The sequence below is a fragment of the Diabrotica virgifera genome, chromosome 1 (assembly GCF_917563875.1).
Source record: "Diabrotica virgifera virgifera chromosome 1, PGI_DIABVI_V3a".
NCBI lineage: Eukaryota > Metazoa > Arthropoda > Insecta > Coleoptera > Chrysomelidae > Diabrotica > Diabrotica virgifera.
In genome coordinates this window covers 112,254,838-112,278,583 of record NC_065443.1, presented here as the reverse complement: position 1 = coordinate 112,278,583, position 23,746 = coordinate 112,254,838, and the positions used below count along the sequence as shown (strand labels likewise).

Sequence of the window (23,746 nt, the reverse complement as noted above, 5' to 3'; positions counted from 1 at the left end):
ATAGCTCAGCAACTTTTTCCGCACTTTTAATTGTATTGGCCAATTGCAATAGTCCTGGTTGCTGGATAATTGTCAAGACCACAGCCCAAAAAAGTTATAAGAAGAAAAATTAAGGCTGAGGTTATGTTATTAAAAAGTAAACAATTGTATGTAGTAAATAAAATTAATTATTAATGCAAGCAAAATGCAATTAATTAAATTTGTATGTATATATCGGTTTTAGAACGTCTTTCGACGTTGTCCGATGCCTAACTTCCACGTCCTTCTATCATCCCATTGGCCATCTCGAAGATCCCTTGCACCCATTGCTTTGGTTACCCCTTCTTTCCATGTCTTTTTGGGTCTTCCTCGTTTTTTGCGGTTTGGTGGTACCCACTGCATGATCTTTTTGGGCAATCTTGTGTCTTCCATTCTTTGAACATGACCATACCAAATCAACTGTTTCCTCTCATTCAATTTTATATTAATTTAATTTAATTAAATTTAATTTTATATAATATTTGCATATCATATCAATATTGTGGAGCAGCATATAATTTTTCTTCTTCAATGACAGTAGGTATGAAATATACGTCCATTTGACAATTTCAATTGAAAATATGAATTATTTCATAAAGTTTCAAAATTTCTCCGATATTTGCGCACGATCGTTTCTCTTATCCCCTCCAAGTATTTGCACACCGCGAATAGCCGGTAGCTGCTGTGATACATAAATATGTTTTTTGTATATTACGAGAAAAGCTCTTGAAGGATGGGATAAGAGCATCTAAATAAATGGCCGAAAAATAAACAATCTATGTTTTGCAAATTACACAACCCTACTTGTAAATAGTCAAGAAGAGTTAATTGATCTCATACGAGTGATTGAAAACGAAAGTCAAATGTTTGGTCTGCAGTTAAACATCTCAAAGACAAAGACCATAATAGTGAATAGACAGCATAAAAATCATCCACACATAACCACGATTGACTGGTTTGAGGTTGTGAGCTCATACTTATATCTGGGATCACAAACACAGGCTCACTACAGAAAAACGTACATGTGAATGTGAGGATCACTAAACACTTCCAATGAAGATGTTCTTCAAATGATGAATTCAGAACGTCTGCTTATAAGCATCAAAAAGAGGTGAAAAACAGAATACTTCGGTCATATAATTCGAGGACCTAAATACCATCTGCTTCGCCTTATAATAAAAAGAAAAGTGGAGTTAAAGATGGATTGGTCGAAAGAAACTTTCATGGCTGGGTAATATTAGACAATGGTGTGGCTCCACAGTAGAAGAATTATTTCGCGCAGCAGCCGATAGAGAAAGGTTTCAGGAAATTGTAAACATGATCACGGCTAACGTCTGAATACAGACACGACACCTAAAGAAGAAGAAGATCTAGCACATCTCGCCGTGGAAAAGCTGGCCAAAATATGGAAGAACTCTCAAATTGCACGAACTCTAAAAATGAGGTTGATCAACTGCTTAATATTCCCAATACTGACAAACGGATGTGAACCTTGGATCTTAAGAGAAGTGGAAAGAAGATAGAGGCCTCTGAAATGTTCTGTTGGATATTACGTTATTATGTTAAATATTACGAATTCTGTGGACTGACCAGAGGACAAATAATTCAATTTTAAATGGGCCGATGGTCAGAAAACGGCTCTCCAGCAATGTCCATCTCCAACAATTAAAATACTTTGGACATGTTATCAGAGCAGGCACAGAAAATATGGAAATACTTTTTATCCAAGGAAAGGTGAAAGGCCGAGGATCACGAGGAAAATCCTCAACAAGATGGATCGACGAAATTAAAGGAATATGCAAAAGACCTATGCATGAGTACAGCATTTTTAATAATTCTTGAGTTCCTTTGAAATTAGCACGATATCGTCAGCCAGGTTTAAGTTATGTAATCTTCTACCATCGACGTTGATTCCACTGTTGTCCCATTTCAAGTTTCTTATACATAATATTCCAGCAGCATTTACAGTTTTGTTATGTTACCTGACCGTGCTCTACAATTAGCAAAGGCATATTGCCAATGCAACAAACCATTGCACTCTACTGTTTTGGCTAAAACTTTTCATAGTGAATTCGGAAATTATACTAACCTTTGAGTTTTGCCCACACAGGAATATGAGGAATTGGACAAACTTCCACGAACCACGTATCTGGATTGACGTTCGCTTTCAAATAGCAGCTCGGACAGTTTTCTATTTCCATCATCTCCTGTTTGCAAATTCTAAGCATATTCTTTGCGGCTGAAGTCAATTTGGATTGATCTGGAAACAAAACAAAGAACTATTAGTATATTATCGAAATTTGTTGGCTTATTATTCTTTTATAAACTTCTTTTAGAATATATACATATAATCTCATATACAGAATAATTAATAAATAAATAATTTTTAAGATACAGCTTTTCATATATAGAATAAATCAAAATGAATTCTTACTAAAATTACATTTTTTGACGTTTCGAAGATTTTGACGTTTTTTGAAGATCTGAATAGTGGTTACAGAAAAATAATTTACTTCCGAATTCTCAGTTTGGACACAAAAAGGGGTATGGAACAACAGGGTGCTCTGGATACTCATACACAGAGTATTTTGTATCTCTCTACTATGGCGCTACAGCCCAAGTCGAGACCTGACCTCCCCCAGCATCAGTCTCTAAGTATCTCTGACTGCTCTCCACCAGTTGTCCACCTTCAATATCTCTTTAGCACAGTGGCGGCCGGTCAGGGTCGGCAGTGCCGACCTACACATTTATAGATATAAATTTTTTTAATATTTGTATCTGTGAAGTAAAAAAAATCTGTCAGATAATACAGACTAAATTTTATTCATCGTTTTTAAAAGGATATGATCAATCCGAGCGTTAAGTGATCCCTGCGCATAACAGACTTCTCAAAAAATGAATGATCCGAACCATTCATCTGACTTTTCGGCTAGCCGTACCCAACTCATCCGTAGTTTGACGATTTACACGTAAAACTCAACGAAATAACAAGTCGATGAGCAAGCGAAAGCGAACATACATACATTCTCTCCGTGGGCATTAAGCGGCCAGGTACGGCACTTTTAAATCTGCCGGTCGGTGTTTCATTTGGAGCATCGCATCGGCAGAAATTGTCAAAAATAATCACGCCGTTTTACGTCGTTTGATATTGTAATTTTTTTAAGTTGTCAGGAATTATCATTTAGTGGACATGATGGATCGAAGCATTTGTTAAAAATCAAAGTAATTATAGAGATTATTATTATTATTATTATTTTTTATTTTTTATTTTTTTTTTTATTTTAATTATAGAGAATTAATAAAATTGTTTTAGAAATATTTACTTTCTGATTCGAAGTGTATTCGTAATACAGAATGAACTAATACATATAATCAAATAGTTACATTTTGAATAACGTTATTGAATCTGAGATTTAGAAAACCATTTGCTTTTCGCTGGAAGTAGATGAAACTTCTGATTATCATGTCATTCACAATTATCAATTATTATTGTTCGATACGCGTTACGTGGTAATATTTATGAGAGGTTTTTAGGTTTTAGAGACGTGAGTAAAAGCAATAAGGCAGAATATATTTTTGGTGTTTTAAAGAACAAATTAAAATTTTTTAATAACAAAAATAAATTGGTAGGGCAAACTGGGGCAATCTTATGACGGCGTTGCTGTGATGTGTGGTGAATTGAATGGTCTCCTCCAAGCAAAAGTTAAAACTATTGCATCACAAGCTTTATTTACTCACTATACTATGATGCGCATATAATGAATTTAGTTTTGCATGATACGTGTAAAAAAATAAAGAATATCGTCTTTTCTTGCCAGTTTAGCTCACGGATTACTGCTTTAGAACAAATTTGTTTCGAAAAAACAGCGAACAGTTTGTCAGACGCGATGAAATTTTAAATCTCGGTTGGTTTTATCTAAGCAGATTATCTCTAGTAATTTTAGTATCTGTAGCAGATTTTCGTGAACAGCTTTTGAAAGTTTTTGATTTTATTATCGAAGGCGACGATTTTGAAAGCGGCGATACCTCGATCCGTGAAGCAATCGGTTTGAGAACTTTATTAAATGATTACTCTTTTACTATTCTTTTAAATATTTTTTAGACAGAGTTGGCCCAAGATATTCATTGTTGTTCAAAATCAGTCAACTGACATTATTAATTCCAAAAATAGAATACGAAAGCCGGTGCAAAATCTCAGAGATTTCCGTAATGATAGTAGTTTCCAATATATACGCAGTGACGTTTTGGATTCGCTTGATATTTCCGAACCATCCCAAAAAACACCGACATGATACATATCTCGAAAAACGAGTAGGTATATCTTGAAATTTTGGATACCTACTATTATATGCAAATAGATACTCGTTTTTCGAATTTTGAAGACTTGCAAATTTTTGACTTCTTTTACGATTCAAAATTTAAAAGTTCCCTTTGCCAAAGAATTTCCAAGATATTTATTATTACAAGTTAGGTACTTAAAAATTATGCCGATCCAAATATTTTCAGAAAGTGGGATAAGTTACAAAATATGTATGTATAATTCTATGTAGTAAGTACTGCAATTCATTACAACAAACTGTTCATAAATTTTCTTATTACCACCAATTTCTGCCTCAAATAAACGGGATTTATCTTGTCTCAAAAGAATCAACACGTATTGTCGAAACACCATGAAACAAGAGAGAATTTCAAATATATCAAATAAAAAAAAACAAAAAATAACAAAATCTCCTATGATGACTTAAGCCTTTTAGTTTGATGGTATACCTATATGAGGAGACAAAAAAAACCTTGCCGACCCTGTCTCCAAGGCCACGAGCCGCCACTGCTTTAGCATCGGTTCTCACTTCGTCTATCCGCCTCTTCCTTGGCCTTCCTGCTGGCCGACCTCCCACCATAGTTCCGCTAAGCGTTCTACTAGGCTATAATAGAGAATTTTGTATGCTGTGTTTAAATATAGAGGGTTCTTAGGACAAAGTTTGTCTAAACATATTTAGGAATAGGATGATAATAAGTAAAATTAAAAATAAGCATTTCTTCTTACTTTTAAACCAACAGATTTTCAAAAAATTCCAGATTATCATGAAGGTATCCTAATCTATGGGGATTTTTAATAATATAAAATATGCAGGCGACACTTTTGTCTTCTCACTTTGATGACTTATAATCATTAATAATCAGCCTATCAGAAATCAGCAATTAGTATGGATTGGACAATGGATGCCTTGTTTGCTTTGAGACAGTTGATATATAAATACGGCGAGAAGAAAAGAAAGCTACATTTGGTATTTTAAGCTTGATTATGTTCAAAATAAGACAGCTAAAAGGAACTACAACGTTAACGGGATTTTATTTTCTCATATGGTCAACGGACCTCTAAATTTGAAAAAAAAACCGCGGAGTGCTACCATTTAAATGGGTGCGTTTAATATTCTTGTATGCATTTAATAATGTAGTAAACAGTTATCTATCGTGACTGACTATATCAGCAATCAAAAGCCATAACAAATATATAAATGTATATAGAAGACATTTTCGTATTTTTTTTTAATAATAATAATAATCAGAGACATACAATTTTTGGCTGCTATAGAGTACATGTATTAGAATGAAATGCGATACTGAAAAAATTACTTACAAGAGTTAAATATAATGCTGTTATGCAATATCCATTTGGCATCAGCTTCAAATGCCTGGACACTACCATATACGTTATTTTCAATATTCTCCTTTAACACTGATAAATCCATAGGCTGTATGATATATTTCTTGTATTCAGGAAAATCATTCTCGTTTACTGGATTCATAAACGGTTCCGACTGAAAAATAAACCGAATCATGATAATAATCATATACATTATACAAGGTCTAACAATAAAACACCGTTTTCAATACAAATTAATGTCACTACAACTGTTTCGGCAGAATGCCTTTCTTCAGTGATGTTTTTTCTGTGTGTCTACACTTTACAGTCTTTAACATAATAGGTTGAGGAGTGGGGAGCTGCTGTCACAAGTTGGTCATTGAGAATTACATATATCTGTATTTTTTAATTTATTAATTTCCATAGATTCTAATAAAGAAAGCTCAAGGTCTTTAGAGGCCTTTGAAATGTGGCTGCACAGACGTATACTGAAAATACCATGGACGGCTATGCTGACAAATGTGGCAGTCCTTAAGAGAGCAAATGCTATCCGCGAGCTGCTTGATAACATCAAATATAGAAAGATGGCCTATTTTGGACACGTAGTAAGGGGAGACCGGTATAATATTCTTCAACTTATTATGATGGGTAAAATCGAAGGACGCAGAGGAATTGGTAGAAAGCAGGTCTCTTGGTTGAAGAATATCCGGGAGTGGACAGGAATAAAGAAAGCAGAACACCTATTTAGAATAGCTCGAGACAGAGACAGTTTCGCCATGTTAATCGCCAACGTCAAGGGGACTTGATAGGGCACGTTAAGAAGAAGAGAATTTGAAACTGTTCATTAAAAATGTTTTTCCTATTATCGAAAGTACTTTATTCTGTTTTCCTATTATTGAAAGGCCTTTTGTGTTCGGCTGTACGTTTGTTAAAGGTTCTGCCAGTTTGAACGATATTTTTGGACAGTCACCGCATGTTACTTTGTATACCCCACTCTGTAATTGTTTTTGGCTCTTATTATTCTTAATGTACTTGCTTAAGTAGTTATTCTTTCTGAAAGCTGGTGTTATTCCTTTCTTTTTGTGTATAGCTATTTTTGTTGATATCTTGCCTGTGTATACAATAGGGAACTTGCATAAAATTTTAAATTCGAAAAGAATGTTATAAATCACAACAGAACATAATTTAAAACATATATAAAAGATAAAAAAGTTTCTTTTGTCTTTCGTTTGGCCCCTAAAGACGATAATTTGGCCTATATAATTTTAAATTGGACATTATAAACGTCAGTAGAAAATACAGTGAAAATACAGTAGAAGATACAAGTGTTTTTGATCGTTTGAACTATTCATAGAAAACTTGTACTTTTACAAAATGGTCTTATTTTCCATAGTAAACCTTCTTTCCTTTCCTTCAAAAACTGTATAAAACTCCAAAACTGGTATATATTATTACAATGACATACGATAAATGTCATTAGAATATAAATATTTTCCCTTATTCCGCGACGATGAGCTGGCCAAATCCCCAAGTAGGTGGAGGCCAATAAACTAAAGAAGGAGAAGAAAAATATACCTAAATATAATCATAATCATAACTATATAATAAAACTATGTGACGTCACGGGTCGTTTGAACTATTTTATACCGAAGAAAACTTTAAATTTGTATTTGTAAGTTATTACGAGTTTTTAAAGCGTGAAATTTTGGAAATCTCATTTAAAAAAAAACTTAACATTATTATGTAATAAAAAAAAATGTGCAAGTTCCCTATTGAGCAGAAGGTACTGGATATTTTCTCTGGTAGTGGGAAGACAAATTTAAGGGCTTTCTTATGCAGTTTTTGGTTTACTTTCTGTGGAAATGTTATCGTTTTCAAACCTCCATTACTCTACCCCGGCAATATCAAACTTTTAAAATATTGAGCATGATGTTCAATTTAACCAGCTTTTTTATCCTTCCTAATAAAGAAAAAACATAATTTATGGATTAACAAGATTTCTATGGGGTACATGATTTTGAGTTGAATATAGCAATATATGTATAAAGAATTTAACTTACCCCTTGACATTGTATCATTCTTTTTAAAGCAAAATCGAGAAGGCTACTTAGATGCGAAATAGGCATCCCTTTCATAGACTTGATTCTAAAAAAACACATTTGATAAGTTGATGGCGTTTTATTCATATTTACCAGTTTTACAGTCATATTTACCTTGTTTGACTACTATCGGCTCTTAATATGCCCACACACTCTGGACATGGCCAATGCTCATCATCAGTTATAGATTGTTTAAGACATTTGTGGTGAAAAGTCCTGGGGCAGGTTTCACAATCGATGTTTACACCGTCTCGATGACATCGCCAACAAAAAGAATCTTTATTGGGCTAAAAATTATAAAAAACAAAAGATTTAGCACATCTAAGTAATTCTATTTTTGGTTTTTGCAAATTTGGTTCTTGTGAGAAACAAAGAGACAAAAGAAACAAAACTTGCAGTGTGCCACTCCTTCATAACAATACTCCATACCACTTGACTGATTTGCTTGTGTATGTGACACATCTATACTCTGTGCTTGATTAGACAATTATGACTAATCGACAAACCTACCTGAAGTGACACCTTCGGATTATTATCTTTAGACTAAAGAAAACGAGTTCCTAGCTCGACAGTTCTTTTAGAAACATGAAGAACTCATGAATATGTCAAATGGTTTTAAGAGGTAGAGAAGAAGGTGCATGACAAGAGTATACAAAAACTTGTGTTCAAGCTTGGGATTGAGGTTAATAGCCCATTAACCTCAACTTCACGTATATCCAGAAATAATAAAATATACCACTTGACACGTACCAGTAAAACTTCATTCAAATATATTAATTTTTGGATTTTCAACAAGTATTTTAATGCACCAGAACATAATTCAAGGCAATGACAAACCAATGCAGCGTCCTGAATGTCGTTACAACAACTCATGATAAAAGAATATGGATGCATAAATTTAGGAAGCAGTAACTGACAGACAATGGTGTATGTATATCTCCTTGATGAATCCACTGACCGCAGAAGATAAAGAATCCTTGATAATATCGACGGAAACTTGGGAAACATGAGAATACGCGCTCGAGAGACAACGGCGATGGATAGAAGGCAGGAGGGAAATTTTTAAGACTAGGAATCATACAGTATTCTTGAGCCAAAATAATGATGATGCTTTGTTGCTATTTTCTGAATATCTCTGGTATATAAATAAAGTTATACTTTATATAAAATGTGCTGTACACCTTTGACAAAACTATTTCAAAAACCTTCAACTGTATAATAAAAAATATTGATTGAATACAAAACATAGCATCATCAAAACATCAGCATTTTGTACCTGCCTTTAAAAATGTTTTGTTGGATATATGAAAACATTTATAAACGAATTTAAATAACGAGATTAGTAATTTAAAAGTAACAATTTACCAAATTTTCCATAATGCTAATTCTAAAGTTGTTCTAGGTCCAGGAATTGTTTTGTCACTGCGACATTTTGATAAAAATGATAACTTCATATGTCATGTCTTAATAGGTAGATACATAACGAATTAAAAGTATTTTATTAATTTGTTGATCATACAGCATTAACATACAGGGTGTTAATTAAAATTAATAAAAATAAAGGCGGAATAAAAGACTTTAACAGGAAATAATAGGAAAAAAAATAAATCAACATACAACACATTATAAAAGAAAAAAAATAGTAAGAACAAATGATCGAAGTTCTGAAATATAGGCGAATTATTTAAAAATTACACAACCTAATTTTTTTTTAAATTCAAATATTTTTCCAGAGCTCAATTTAGATCCAAAAAATCTAAAAATGAGTGTTTTATGGGCATACAAATATATGTTCATGAATTTTTTCACATTTTTAAAACAAAGGATCGCTCAGGAATTTTTTTTGAAAAAACACATTGGTTGCGATAGGATAGGGAGCTAAGAATTTGGCTAAAGTGGTCTCTAAAAATGTTATTTCGGTTAGTCAATCCCAAATATAAATCCAGCTAGGTACAAATTTTACCATCTTATTGCGCTATAGCCTTCAAGTTTAGTTTTGGCAATCGAGAGAGCGAATCAGTAAAAACTAAATATATAAGGCAGAAATAGCAAAGAATAGAGTAAATTATTGAAGTTCTACTTCTTTACGATCGAGAGTGAAATTTTATAATCCCGGGCGCATGCGCACACAGACAGTATGTATTTCGTTGCTAATCTTTCAAGATATGTATGTATCAGAGCTGTCAGCGCAAATAAGTCATATTATATCATATAAAAGGATATATTAGTGTTCTTAGTAAATGTATTATTTATTATAATTTTTGTGTCTTTGGATTTGTCTTCCTCGGGAATAAGATATTTTATAATAATAGTAAGTATATTTAAAGTATTTTTGTATACTTCACTTTTGGTCTATTAAATTTGTCGGTATGTATGAGAAATCTTGTAACCTGTCAAAGCAAAAGGGTTCAAATCCCGGACGATTCATATTCTTTTTTTTTTATATTTTTGGTATCGTTTTAATAAAAAATTTTTAAAAGTGGTAGGTAACGAAAGTTAGTTTAATATTTAAATGAAATACAAATAACCTGTTAAGTATATTAATTTCGTTGAAATCATAATAATAGAAGTATAACTTCTTACGTGCGTACAAAGTACACACAAATTCTTTTTTGATTTAACAACTGATTAAATACACGGAGCCTACTGAAGAAAATATCAAACATCAAGGGTTAAAAGGCAAAATGGTATAAGCAACATATTTGATACAATGGAGATTATTATACTATCTAGTTCAATTTTTTTATAAGTCGATTGACATGTAAATCGAAATTAAGAGACGTCTTATATTTCAGTTCGTTCGTTAAACGCCATTCGTATGTTTCAATCTCATTAGAGATCTTCAGAGGGTGTTTACATGACTACCTCTATATTCATTTTTATTATACGTCACTAGGTCAAACATAATTTTTGATAACACTGATGTAACATTTAGGCAACATTTGTGAAGTTTAGAAAGTGTAGGCACTGTAGCAGTAACAGGTGTACAGTGCCTGTACTTTCTACCAAGTATGACAAGGATATTTCAAATAGTTTTTCAAAGTACTGAGTACTATTTCAAAGTACTGAGTACAAAAAGTTTCTAAATTTATAAATAGAACACCCTGTAACTCCACAAGGAGCTACATTTTATTTAATTTGGGTTAAATGCTATCATTTTGAGTTCTAAAATCTACAACTCAAAGATTGGACATTCTTAATGAATCACCCTATGTACTGTGTAGGTATACATAAAAATTTTAATGTAGTATTATTCATTAAAAAGCTGCTGTTTATCTTTATATATAAATAACCTGAATGTTTGAGTCATCAAGTATTGCATGTAAACAAAAAGATTATTTATCTCGTTTTCCCTAGTTCTGTTTCTACATTAGAATTGCATAAGCAATACTGTTTTACTTTTCAAATATTTTGTAAATAATCAAAAATATTATAAAAAAATTTCCGGAAACCACAAAGTCTAAAACTTTAAAGGATCAGCTGCTTTTAAATAAATCTCCTTAAAACATTAGCAAATTATAGTTGGGGAGCCGATGAGAAAACACTACTAAAAATACCAAGCCCTTATCGGCTCAAAACTTGACTATCATAGGGTTCTCTACATGTCATTAAGTAAATCACTATTACATTCACTAAATACAGTCCAAAATACTACCATTGGACTCTGTCTAGTGGAAAGAATGGTCGAGTGTTTCGAATCTCCCCTTCACCTAAGACTACAGCTTCTAGTGCTGTTCTTCGCTAGCGTTTCAGCAAATTCCACAAACCCCAAAAGAAGTCTTATCTATAATAGGCAACTACCTGTTACAAATAATTCTAGAATGATACCGTTCACTATATATAGATGTTAATTCCTCATCTAGGCAATATTAACCTGCTGTTCATCACACTTTACACAGTCCCTCAAACTCCTCGATTGACATAGGTGAACCTCCCCTTCATCTAAGACTATAACAACATTTAGAGCAGTTCTTCGCTGGAGTTTCGGCAAATCTCACAAACTCAACAAGAAATCTCAACTAATATGCAACTACCTGTTACAAATGGTACCGTCCACTATAAAGGTGCTAATTCCATATCTAGGTAATATTAACCTGTTGTACACCATCCTTTACTTACAGGGTTCCTCAAACCCCTCCATTAACATACGAACTTCTGAATCTCAATACTGAATTAACCAAATATAATAAGAATGAAATATCACCGTCCATTATCAAACAATAAATCTATAAAATACTACATCAAAGCAACTTTGATAAGATCCTTTAGATCTTATCGAAGAAGAAAGTGTTGGCTAGACTGTTTCAACAACTACAACTACTGTCAACTTGTTTCGTCTCACCAGCAATCGCAGTACTAATACTGCTGAAGGAATACGTCGTGATGGAATATATAGTCGTGAAAACGACAACTCAACAATATCAAAATTATAGCAATCTGTACTGATTTTCTGTCATCTATGAATTACATAAAAAACCTACATTATCTACCCAACATTTCAAGAAATCCAGAATGTATGTAATTGTTTTCAAATTAATTGAATTATAGTAACAATATTATGGATCTCATCACATATTGGAACTTAACAACAAGGATTCAAAGACCATCAGATTAAAAATAACACTCAAACAAAAATAATGGGTCTTTCAAATGACCACTTTGAAAAAAAAAGCAATACCAGGTTAAACCCTTTGCAAGCAAACATTTCTCACCATCAGCCTCCACCAATGAAAATAAAGAACAGGTGTACTATTCGGAGATTGAGAATAGGACACACGCCTTACACATGGGCATCCAATGTATTCCAACAGTTTCCAGATTTGTGCCAGTACTGCAACACTACAATGTCCGTAAAACATGTACTTCTCGATTGTCAACACTACCTAACGGTCAGAAGAAAATACAATCTTGGTACTAAGGCAGAAGATGGAAGATGTAATTGGAAGAATTGCGCAAATGAAATGGAACTGGGTAGGACACGTGGCACGACAGAACATCGAAAGGTGAACGAGAAACATTGTACATTGGAGACAACGCGAGCACAGTCGTAGTAGAGGAAGACCACAAAAACGTTCACTAGACGACATCAAAGCAAAAATGGGAAGAAACTATCACGAAATAGCACAAAACAGAGAAGAGTGGACAACTCATGGGGAGGTCTTTGTCCAGGAACAGGCTAAAGAAGAAGACTTATTTCAAACAACAGCAACATAAAAATGTACTAAATTTTTTAAAAACCAAAAGTTATACAATTTAATTAAAAAAAGTATTCCAAAAAGTGTATTGTAAGTAATATTGTACCCAATGTAAAAGTATTAAAAATGTAAATGAAAATGGTACCTGTGTCAATGACCAATAGCAGTCGCTACATATTTTGAAATAAAAAAATATAATGTTAATCTTGAAATCACTCTAGTCCAGCGTTAATATGTAGCCTATGTCATTTTACTTTTAAATGTCGATATATTTTTCAAAAAAACACAACGAGGAATAAAAAATACTTAGATATAAGTCGGTTCGCTAAACTCAGACGCAACTGGCTAGATATTTTAGTCGATAACTTTTTTGTTTAGATAACTAACTATTTAGTGATTATTAACTATTTAGTAATTATTTTTTGCCAATTTTACTAAAATTTGCAAAATTACCAACTAAAATATCTAGAAAGTTGCGTCTGAGTTTAGCGAACAGACTATACTAGATAATGTAAAAGCTGACCATAAAAGAAGCTAATTCACCATTATGTCGAATGAAATAAAAAATAAAATGTAATAAATATTATGTACCATAAAAATATCTACCAAATTAAAAAAGTAATGACTGTTATAAAATAAATGCATAATACCCACCTTAAAAACTTTGTAATCAGCACATAGACCTTTTTTACCTCTTCTATCGCTCTCCTCTGATAAAGCTCTTTCTTTACTTTCATTAGAAGTGTCTCTACGTCTCTTTGCAACACTATGACTATCACTATCAGACTTTGCATCAGATTCATGTCCTTCAGCATCTTCTAGCTCAGTTTCAGCTGTGACAGGAAATTTAATACTAGTATCTTTTTTACTATCTGACGACACTCTTATAGGCCTCTTCGGAGCAGAATACACAAAACTCCCTCGTGACAAAATTTTCAAGTCTTTTTTTCGTTTATGTGGTAAATCAGTTTTCAAATTAGCTTCTTTAGATAAAGCTAGTATGGATTTAAGTTCTCTTGACTTATTCAAGTTTGCTGGATCTGAAGTTTCATCTGTCTGTTTGTCATAGGATACTTGATTATCCTCTGCTTGATTATCATCTGCTTGACTATCTTCTGCTTGATTATCCTCTGAGATTGAACTATTCACAGATGATTCTGATTGCTTGGAACTATTTGAATTGTCTGTGTCACTACTCATGTCACTATTTGGTGTATATGGAGGATCTGAATTATCTACAGTGTATTCTATATTGTTTGTATCATTATCCACGGAATTTGAACCAGGTTCAGACATTTTGAATATATTCTTATCTGAAAAAGTAAATACAAGATTTAGAAATAATTGATTGTTAACACTTCGATACACGATGGTGGTCTATCAGATCTGGGTTTATGCGGATAAGGCTATTTCTTACTTAAATAAATAACTAACATACATCTGGTTTTTCATTACCTTTCAGGCACCCAAAAAAGTATTTATCTGAAAATTTCAGAAAAATTAAAACTTTTGAGTTTTGAAATATAGATCATTTTGTCTTAATAGACTACCATCGTGTGGTCGTGTCACTTTTAGAAATAAGTACTTCCATCTATCGGCTGTGGACAAAAGTCATGTTGGATGCATGATATAGCCAAAATAGGAGGCTATTTATAAGAAATTTGGGAATTGAGCTAATAAAAGAACATATGGGTTCCAGAGCCTCGACATCAGGTTTACATTCATATATTGAGTCTGCAGTTGCCAAATACAGCATCTCTAAAGCTCTATCTCTCTTACAGATCACTCTCTCAATAAAAGAGGACACTGTAGATATTGCAAAAAACGTATAAGACATTTCTGTAAGTTTTACAAAAATTGGTTGTGCGTGCAACATATTGTAGTGTGTTGCAGAGACTGTGTAGAGAAAATGTCATAAATATTCATTGTTTAATTTTGTACTAAGTGCTGTATTTCTGCACCAATTTTTATTTTGTTTATATTTTATGATTTTTAAGTTTTTCAAATATATTTTTACTCATCCCTAATCAAAAACTGTTAAATTTTTTGTTATTATGTACTTTTATAATTTTTTCAAATAAAAGTGTAAAAATAGCAAAGTTTTCGTATTTATTTTGTATTATGTAATCCGACTAGCCACAAAATTTATTTCTCTCAATTGTTAATTAAAAAAACTCTTAAAATAGATTACAGTAAAATTTTTGTAATATCACAATATTACAAAAAAATAAAAAAATTCTCCTGATACACCACTGTCGTGCGCTAATGAATTTCTTTAAACATTGTGTAGCATCGTGTTATAAAAAAGAGAAATTGTTAGGATATACTATTAGGATATTATTATGACATACTGTATAGTATATAAACAGCTGGTATGGGTCATTCCATATCAACTCAACACACCCAATTTCCGCCCCCTCTTCAGATTTGGTTATAATTTGGAATACTCACAGTGGCTAAAAAGGTCCAAAACACCCCGATCATACTTTATTGGAATGGTTGTAGAAGCTGACCTAATTGAGCTAGAATGCTCGGAGATGTGTCATTTTGCAGCATTTTTAAAGCTCTTTACAGTGATATATCCAGCATGATGCTACGATAAACAAGTTTTTCTCAAACAAAAAAAATATATTTTGATTAATTTTTTTTCCAAAAAGTACGTAATTTAAAATTTTCATAATATTCCTACAAATACATAGTACTGTTGTTAATAACATATAAAAATTTTATCATGGGATGGTGATGGGTTCAACATAAAAAAATAAATTTCACACATACAGTATGGTGCAAATGAAAGGAATAAATTCGTAATGTCGCAAGTTATTCCGAAACAGGTCGATTTTTAGTTTTAAATTGTATTTTTTTGGCATATGTATCATACTAGTGACGTCATCCATCTGGGCGATTTTTTAAATGAGACTATAGGTCGTGTGTTAGCTCATTTGAAAGGTTATTTAATTCTCTGTTCAGTAATATAAACAATAACATAAATATTTATACAGGGTGACAAAAACAGTTTTTTTAATTAAATTAATTGACAAAAAAGAAGACTGTATGTAATTTATCTGTTTCTGGCAACAGTAAAACATATTTTAAATTAAATAAATTACATACATTCTTCTTTTTTTGTCAATTAATTTAATTAAAAAAAGTTTTTGCCACCTTGTATAAATAATTAGGTATATTATTGTTTACATTACTGAATAGAGAATTGAATAACGTTTCAAATGAGCTAACACACCACCTATAGTCTCATTTAAAAAATCATCGATTATGTCATCACGCCCAGATGGATGACGTCAGTAGTCAAAGGAGACTCTGTAATTACCATAGTATGTTATATTGCTGCTTCAAGAGGGGTTATTTATCAACTGAAACGTTGCAGCCGAACAGAGTCTCTTTTGTCCAGTAATGTTAAAGCACGAACCTTCTCCTCTTTTGTGAGTTTCTTTCGACCTATATTTGTCAGTTTAATTTAGAATTTGACGATCTCAAACTTTACGCGGTAAATAAGAAGAAGTTTAACACTGACTACCCACACAAAGCCAACTGTTTACAGTGCAAACGTGCAGAATACCTTAAATAAGCCAAGCGGTCCATAAACTACAGATAATTGCTGTCGCAAGTACGCTATCCCCCTCCCCTCCAAGCGCAGACAGAACACATGCAAATTGTCTTCAAATTTGGTGATTTATTTGGCAATGTAAAGATTTTTTCTGCCGGCACTGTACTATGTATTTGTAGGAATATTATGAAAATTTTAAATTATGTACCTTTTGGAAAAAAACTTAATCAAAATATATTTTTTTTGTTTGAGAAAAACTTGTTTATCTTAGCATCATGCTGTATATATCACTGTAATGAGCTATAAAAATGCTGCAAAATGACACCTCTCCCAGCATTCTAGCTCAATCAGGTCAGCTTCTACAACCATTCTAATAAAGTATTGTCGCAGTGTTTTGGACCTTTTTGGAAAACTTTACATAACCGTATTTCAGAAACAGCTTGAGATAAAAATTTAAAATTTTGTTTTTTTTTTATGAGCCACTGTGAGTATTCCAAATTATAACCAAATCTGAATAGGGGGCGGAAATTGGGTGTGTTGAGTTGATATGGAATGACCCATACATATAAATGTTTATAAGTCAGAATGTACGTATTGAAAGATGAATTAAACGATTGTATGAATGTACCTATATGAATATGTTCTTATATAATATTATATTTAGAACAGTACAAGGGTAAAGGCAACTAAGTCGAAAAACTATATTTTTCAGGAGAAAAAAACACAATTTGAAATGATAAAAATCCTACGTATTTTTACCTTTTTAGCTAAATATTTTTATATACGTATTTAGTTTGATATGTACTTTTTCTTAATAGCTAGAATAATGTTATGATTGTATTTTTATTTCGTAGTTCCATGACCTTTTCATGATCATTTTTCAGTGCGTAACAAATGATAGGAAAAAGGGTAAGTCCGTGATAATACACATTTATTCTAACATGACATTTTAGTTAAATCTGACAGTTGCCACATTTTATTTTCAATTTGGAATAAAAACAAATCAAATGTGTTTCTTGCATTTATAAAATGGTATTTTCTTTGATTTGTATAGTCTTATAAATTATACAGATTATACTTGTAATATTATTATATATTAAAAAAAATATTTTATTTATTAAGGCACCATCTATCGACAACTAGAATAACTAGAATAAATCTTCTAAATGTCTGTAACTTGTCTGTAATCACGGACGTGCCTTTTTTTCTGTCACATACAATTTAATGCGTTAGAAAGAAATCGAAAAACTGTGACACACTGAAAGATGATCATGAGAAATACCGTAGTTATTTTTCAATGAAACAAAATGTGGACTGATTGATTCTTCCTCTAAATAGACCAAAAAATTAAATTATTTTGTAAGACATTTCTACATCATATTAAAAGTACAAACCAATCTACTGACTAAAGTTAATCTGATTTCTAAAAATCGCTTTGATCGTAGGGAACATCATCGGGCCAGATGGTAACTCAGGCTGATAAGCAGAAATAAGTTGGCTCTAGTACTCTTTAGATTCCTCTTCATTGCAGAATTTCATTAGAACTCTTAGATCAGCAAAATTTTCTCTGGGCAAAGGTATAAGCGATTGCTAGAGCTGATTGGATTCTTGAATAACCTGTACCTTTGATTTCCCCTTCTAGTTCTTCCATTGATCTTTAACTAAGGTCAACGTGAAAGATCCATGTAATCTGCGGTTTTGCATTTTGTTTCAAACAACATTAACTGTTTTAGTTGCTGAATAGGAAAAGAAAATTTCTTTTTGTAGAACTTTGAGGACAAAAATGTACCACACCAAAACTTCAAAAAAGGCTCTTAGAACTAAAGAATACTGAATGTCGAAGTAACAACTAATAAACACAGCTAAGATGAACTTAGTGAGAATAATAATGAATTTTTTAAACTGTGTTCATTATTCCCATGTTTAATGTTGACTATGTTGGTTTTTCCCCTGCAATAGATGTTTAAAACCTTGATATCTCGGGACTCCGTTTGTTGTTCCCCTTGACGATTTGCATAAAATACACAGCGAAGAGAAAATGTGAAAAAGTAAACCAGTTTTTTTATTTTTGGACTATGTTGGCTTTTCCCCTGTACCTTTCATATATATTTACCATCCCTTATTTATAACGCCCAAAAAATGTTATAAGCAAATTTTATTTACACAGTAACTTAAAACATACTTGCAAATCAACAACTCATAATGTATTTAAAATGTGAAGGGACTATTATTATCAACTTTGATTTACAAATGGGTATAGGATCTATATGGGCATTGGTAAGTGTTGCATGGATAAAACTTTAATTCCACCAATAACATGCTATGGCAGTGAAGCCTGGGTCCTGAAAGAAACATCCAAAAACAAACTAGACACCTTCAAAAGGAAAGTACTGAGGAGAATATTAGGACCTGTGAGGGAAAACGGAATCTTCAGAAGTCGATACAACAACGAGCTCTGTCAACTTTATAAGGAAACAACCCTGTCAGGCTTCATTAGAATACAACGATTGCAATGGGTCGGACATGTGATAAGAATGGGAGAGGATAGGCTACCAAAAAGAGCACTGAACGCTAGAATGCAGGGAAAGAGACCGGTTGGAAAGACAAGAAAGCGCTGGGAAGACACAGTGAACAGCAACGCACAAGCCCTTTTAGGAGTCTGTGTATGGAGAAGAGCAGCCACAGACAAGCAAGGGTGGAGGCAAAAAATAAAGGAGGCCAAGGCTCAATTTGGGCTGTATTGTGGTAGAAGAAGAAGTGTTGCATGGAGAACATACCTGAATGAATGTTATCCATTCAGCTGTGGATATAAGTAAACAAGAAAGTAAAATTTTACTCTGCTATTGTTGATAGGTTGAGTGATAAGTTAAGAATGTGTTAGGAAATCATTAAACAATACTTCAGGACTAATACATCTACTGTATTATTATATAGTAATGATAACTACTTACTTAATTTATTCACTTAGCTTCTGTGGTTTCATCTACCTCTGTTTTACACTTGTTACTAAATCCTACATATCTTGAGGAACTATTCTATAGCTTACTCACTACGTTATGCAAAAGCTTAAATTCTAGGTAGTCTTGCAGTGTAAATATTGGTAACCATCCTATTGAGCCTATGATTCATTTATTAATTTTCTTATGTACATGCAACCATAAAATTAACTGGCATAAGTACTTTACTTACATTTGTTTGGAATGCTAAAAATATATGGTTTGAATAGTATGATAAGATGAATGAGTAACAAGCTATAAAATTAACACGGCGTAGTGCAATTCTAGTTGCTGCTTCAGGTGTCTGTTGCCTCTCTAGCGGAGAAATTCTGTAATTATTTGTATGTATGAACAGTGTTTGCTCTAGAAATTTACCATAACCTCCAACATTTTATAACGTTCTTGCATTTTGTATAGAATATTTCTGTAAAATGCAGTTATCAAGAAAGCCGACTCAGTATTTCCGCTTTATCTTACGAAAAAATACAATGTGTATCTATTTCTATCCAAATATAGTACAGTTCATTACAGCAACTTAGCAACAGTAACGTTCACCACTAGATGGCATATTTCTTTAATAAGTGGCAACGTTGTACATCCTACATTCACAAAGGATAATCACCTTTTTAAGAATCACATTACAGTGTGGATATCTTGTCATGTTACTTCTAGCTTCTACGTCTAGGCAACTCTTTATACACATAGCATAGCAAGTGATAAATATTAAATTAAATGTTTTTTTGGTATGTTTTTTTTATTTTACTGTCATAAGTTCTTACAATAATATTATTACAATGGGTCTGTCATGGTCATGGTGAATAATAAGGCAACACATAAGCATCCTTTAATGACGTGACAATATCTGGGGTGACAATGTCATTAGTGCATCCTGAAAACGCTCTTTGAAGGGCCAACCCTTCCACTGCCCAATCAAACAAGAAAATAAATAAATTGGTCATCGAGACCCATGGACCTTTGGACCCATCGAGAGTATAACATCCAATAAGTACACAATATATTTTGTTTAAAATTTTCAAAACGTTAAATGTGGTATATTGTGTAGGTACCTACACAAATGTTTCATCGCGACTGATAGGCTCGTAAATCAAATATAGGCTCCAAGTATCGAAGATTCAGGCACCATTCTGCTGAAAGAGAATATTGTTGTAATATCAGATACCTAATAAAACATGTCACAACGATATCGAAATTTTGACTGTTAAGATTGGCTTAAAGCCATGATAGAACCTTTTAAGGCATGCATTAACAATCATCTGATCCAAAAGTGAAAGTAAAAGAAAAATAAATTTTATTTCAAATAAAGTATTTTTATTTTATTATAGCTTTAGAGATAATGCTTCAGGAAATCGATCAGTGTTAGGCTTTGGATGAAGTTCAAAGTTTGGCTCTCGCTTTCGAAAAGTTCAAAATAGAAGAAAGTGTTGACAATGATTATATACCTACTCTAGACTCTAGAGCAAAAATAACACTTGTGATTTGTGATTATCATAGTATAGAAATGAACTTTTTTAAACCAAAAAGAAAAAAATATTTGTTTTTGTCCTGTGATAGAAGAATGATTCAATCTTTTAACGATAGGTTTAGCCAAGAAACAGAACATTACTTATGTAGGTAAATCAATGTAGTTAAAATTAGCTCAATTTTTGTTAAATTTAATGACTAGTTAAATTTCGCGCGTTTGATATTTTTTGTCTCAACAACAGCTACCTACTTTGATTGGTCGAATTTATTGAGCTCTTAGTTACCACCATTGCTCTACACATGTTTCGAGTTATATCAACTCTTCCGATGAGCCATAGTTAGTTTTACGAATTAATGTCAAAATCACAGTAGGTATGTACATATTTGGTATTTACTGAAGTACTTCAAAACTATCTGCAATGCTCGAAACAAATGACAGTCGATGAAAAGCCCTATTTAGAAAAACGAAAACTGGTACGCTTATTTATCTTGTAGAGATAAATCGATTCTATCAATTGCGAATTTCTAGTACCGGCCATAGGTGTTCATTTTGGGTAGGTCAACGGTTATTTTATCGCATAACTTTTTTGTCTTTAACTTCTAAGCATTTTTGACACTATATTATTAAATTGTGAGGTATTCTGGTACTAAAAGGTAATCTTGCTTTAAATCAGTAGGATACACCGTTTTCTAGAAAAATCGATTTGAAAATTTTTCGTTTTTTGAATTTGAAGAAAAAATTCAAAAAATACGGTATATTTTATCGATCCAAAGCAAGAGTGGCCTTTAGTAGTAGCCAATTAGTCACAATTTAATAATCTAATCTAATTTAATTCATTAATATACTGTCAAAGATGCTTAAAAATTAAAGACAAAAAAGTTATGCGATAAAATAGCCGTTGCCCTACCCAAAACGGGCGCGTATGACGTGTACTAGAAATTTGCAATTGATGGAATCGATTTATCTCTGGACTCTGAAAGATAAATAGGCGTACCAGTTTTAGTTATTCTACATAGAAGCGTTCTGGAGTTTAAAAAAAACTAATTACAAGGCTCCATCGTCAAAGAGCTCTAGCTCTAGCTCCCTTAGGAAGCATTTTCGGACTAATTTAATTGGGTTAAATTTTCTTAAAATTATCTGAGGAATCTCCTGTCTTCATTTGTCAGGAGAATTTCTGGACACCCTGTATATTATAGTTATATATTAAATTTAATTATAATTGTCACTACAGTAATTAATATCAAATATTATAAACAAATATAATATCACTTAAAAGTGTAATAAATCATTAATGCTACTAACATATATACCTACCTAAATGCTAACTGTTCAGAATGTACCGTGTCTCCAAAATTACTGCTCTACTTGTCTTATGTTACTTGTTTTTAATTGCCACACTTGATTAATTCCTAGTTTTTACAAAATGACAAACTTATTTTCAGTTCACTCAATCGTGAAGTCTGATTTTTTGCAACAAAGTCAGACAGAAGTTAATGTAAATTTTTACCGTTTGCGAAAGAAAATTACTAGTTTGCTAAAGAAACAAAAGTACCCTCTTTTACAGGATCAACTGACCGATGAGCAATGCATTTTTAAGTAACATCGACGATTTTGAAAAACTGAAGAGCTATTTTGTGGCTTTTTATTATTTCTATTAAATATTGCTTAATAACAGCTTAATATGCAACATTATCTCTGATATCTCTGCTATGCCACCTGTATAAATTGTATGAACGCCACATTTTGAACCGCATCCAGAAAAAATTAGATGTAAATCTAATCCCTCCATAGGCATCATTTCACGAATTTCATTGGGGTGGCAAAACCTACCGTGGGGTTTGGTGGGTATGGAATACCCCAAGGGTTAAGGGGGGTCCGGGGAAAATTTTATAAATTTTGATGCAAAATAGAAGGGTTTAACGCAATTTATACACTATTTTTTTTTATAACTATACACACTGGCTGTACACATCCTGATTTTCGATTTTTTTACAATATCTGCCCCAACCTTGTGTATCAACCTAGGATTCTACTGGATACAGCAATACAGGTCTAAATCTTATAAATTCAATACAATAATTCAAATATTTAAAATAGGCTTTTATTTACAATAGTATTTTAGTAAGATAACAGAACCAATATGTGTTTTAGAGGCGATGGATTCAAATCTAACTTAAATGAAGTCTCCTTTTCCGGATACATCAATGACACTTTCAATATCGACTGGGATTTTCCTTTCAATGACTAAAAGCCCCAATGCAGACATTCTTTCCTGGCCGCTAACGTTTCTGGTGTAGGTTTTTAATCTTCTCAGGCATGAAAAGGTCCTTTCACACCCACCTGAGTTTAGTGGTATCGTGAAAAATAATCTGAATATTTCAAACGTCATGGGCAAGACATTTTTTAGAGGCTTTTCCACAAAAACTGACGATTTTTATTCAACTGTTTTGTTTCTCATTTCTTTCATGTTATGAAAAATTTTCATTTTGCAGAAAAGTAACTCCTCATCCAAAGAGTAGTACATATTTTGAAACAAACTGAATGCTTTCCTCCTATTCCTCCACTACTTCATGTCTTCCCAACAATTGGCTCAGGTGGTTAAGTACATCCAAATTGTTTTCCTGCAGCCTATTTTCAATTTCCTGTTCCAAAGTGTCAAGGAGTGGGAAAAAAACGGTAGCTTTTAGGTGCTATTTAACCATTTCAAATGGAGCTTCAGAGCCTCTCCAAGTTTAGCTGGGATTTT

At 32.5% G+C, this 23,746-nt stretch overlaps 1 protein-coding gene across 2 annotated transcripts in view; it reads right to left on the bottom strand.

The window, feature by feature from the left end:
- The window catches only part of LOC114344203 (protein kinase C-binding protein 1), a 120,679-nt gene extending 100,598 nt beyond the window's left edge, over positions 1–20,081 (bottom strand). Inside the window, exons 1-6 of one of the 2 annotated variants that reach the window (XM_050658878.1) lie at positions 19,473–20,081; positions 13,611–14,269; positions 7,876–8,048; positions 7,723–7,807; positions 5,657–5,837; positions 2,108–2,278 (exon numbers count right to left, since the gene is read on the bottom strand). In XM_050658878.1, the coding sequence (XP_050514835.1) occupies positions 2,108–2,278; positions 5,657–5,837; positions 7,723–7,807; positions 7,876–8,048; positions 13,611–14,252 (1,252 nt within the window). In that variant the 5' untranslated portion in view covers positions 14,253–14,269; positions 19,473–20,081. Of the gene's footprint in view, positions 1–2,107; positions 2,279–5,656; positions 5,838–7,722; positions 7,808–7,875; positions 8,049–9,126; positions 9,179–13,610; positions 14,270–19,472 lie in introns of those variants that run through there. The other variant, XM_050658881.1, reaches the window with a different exon arrangement.
- Between the last annotated feature and the right edge of the window lie 3,665 nt (positions 20,082–23,746).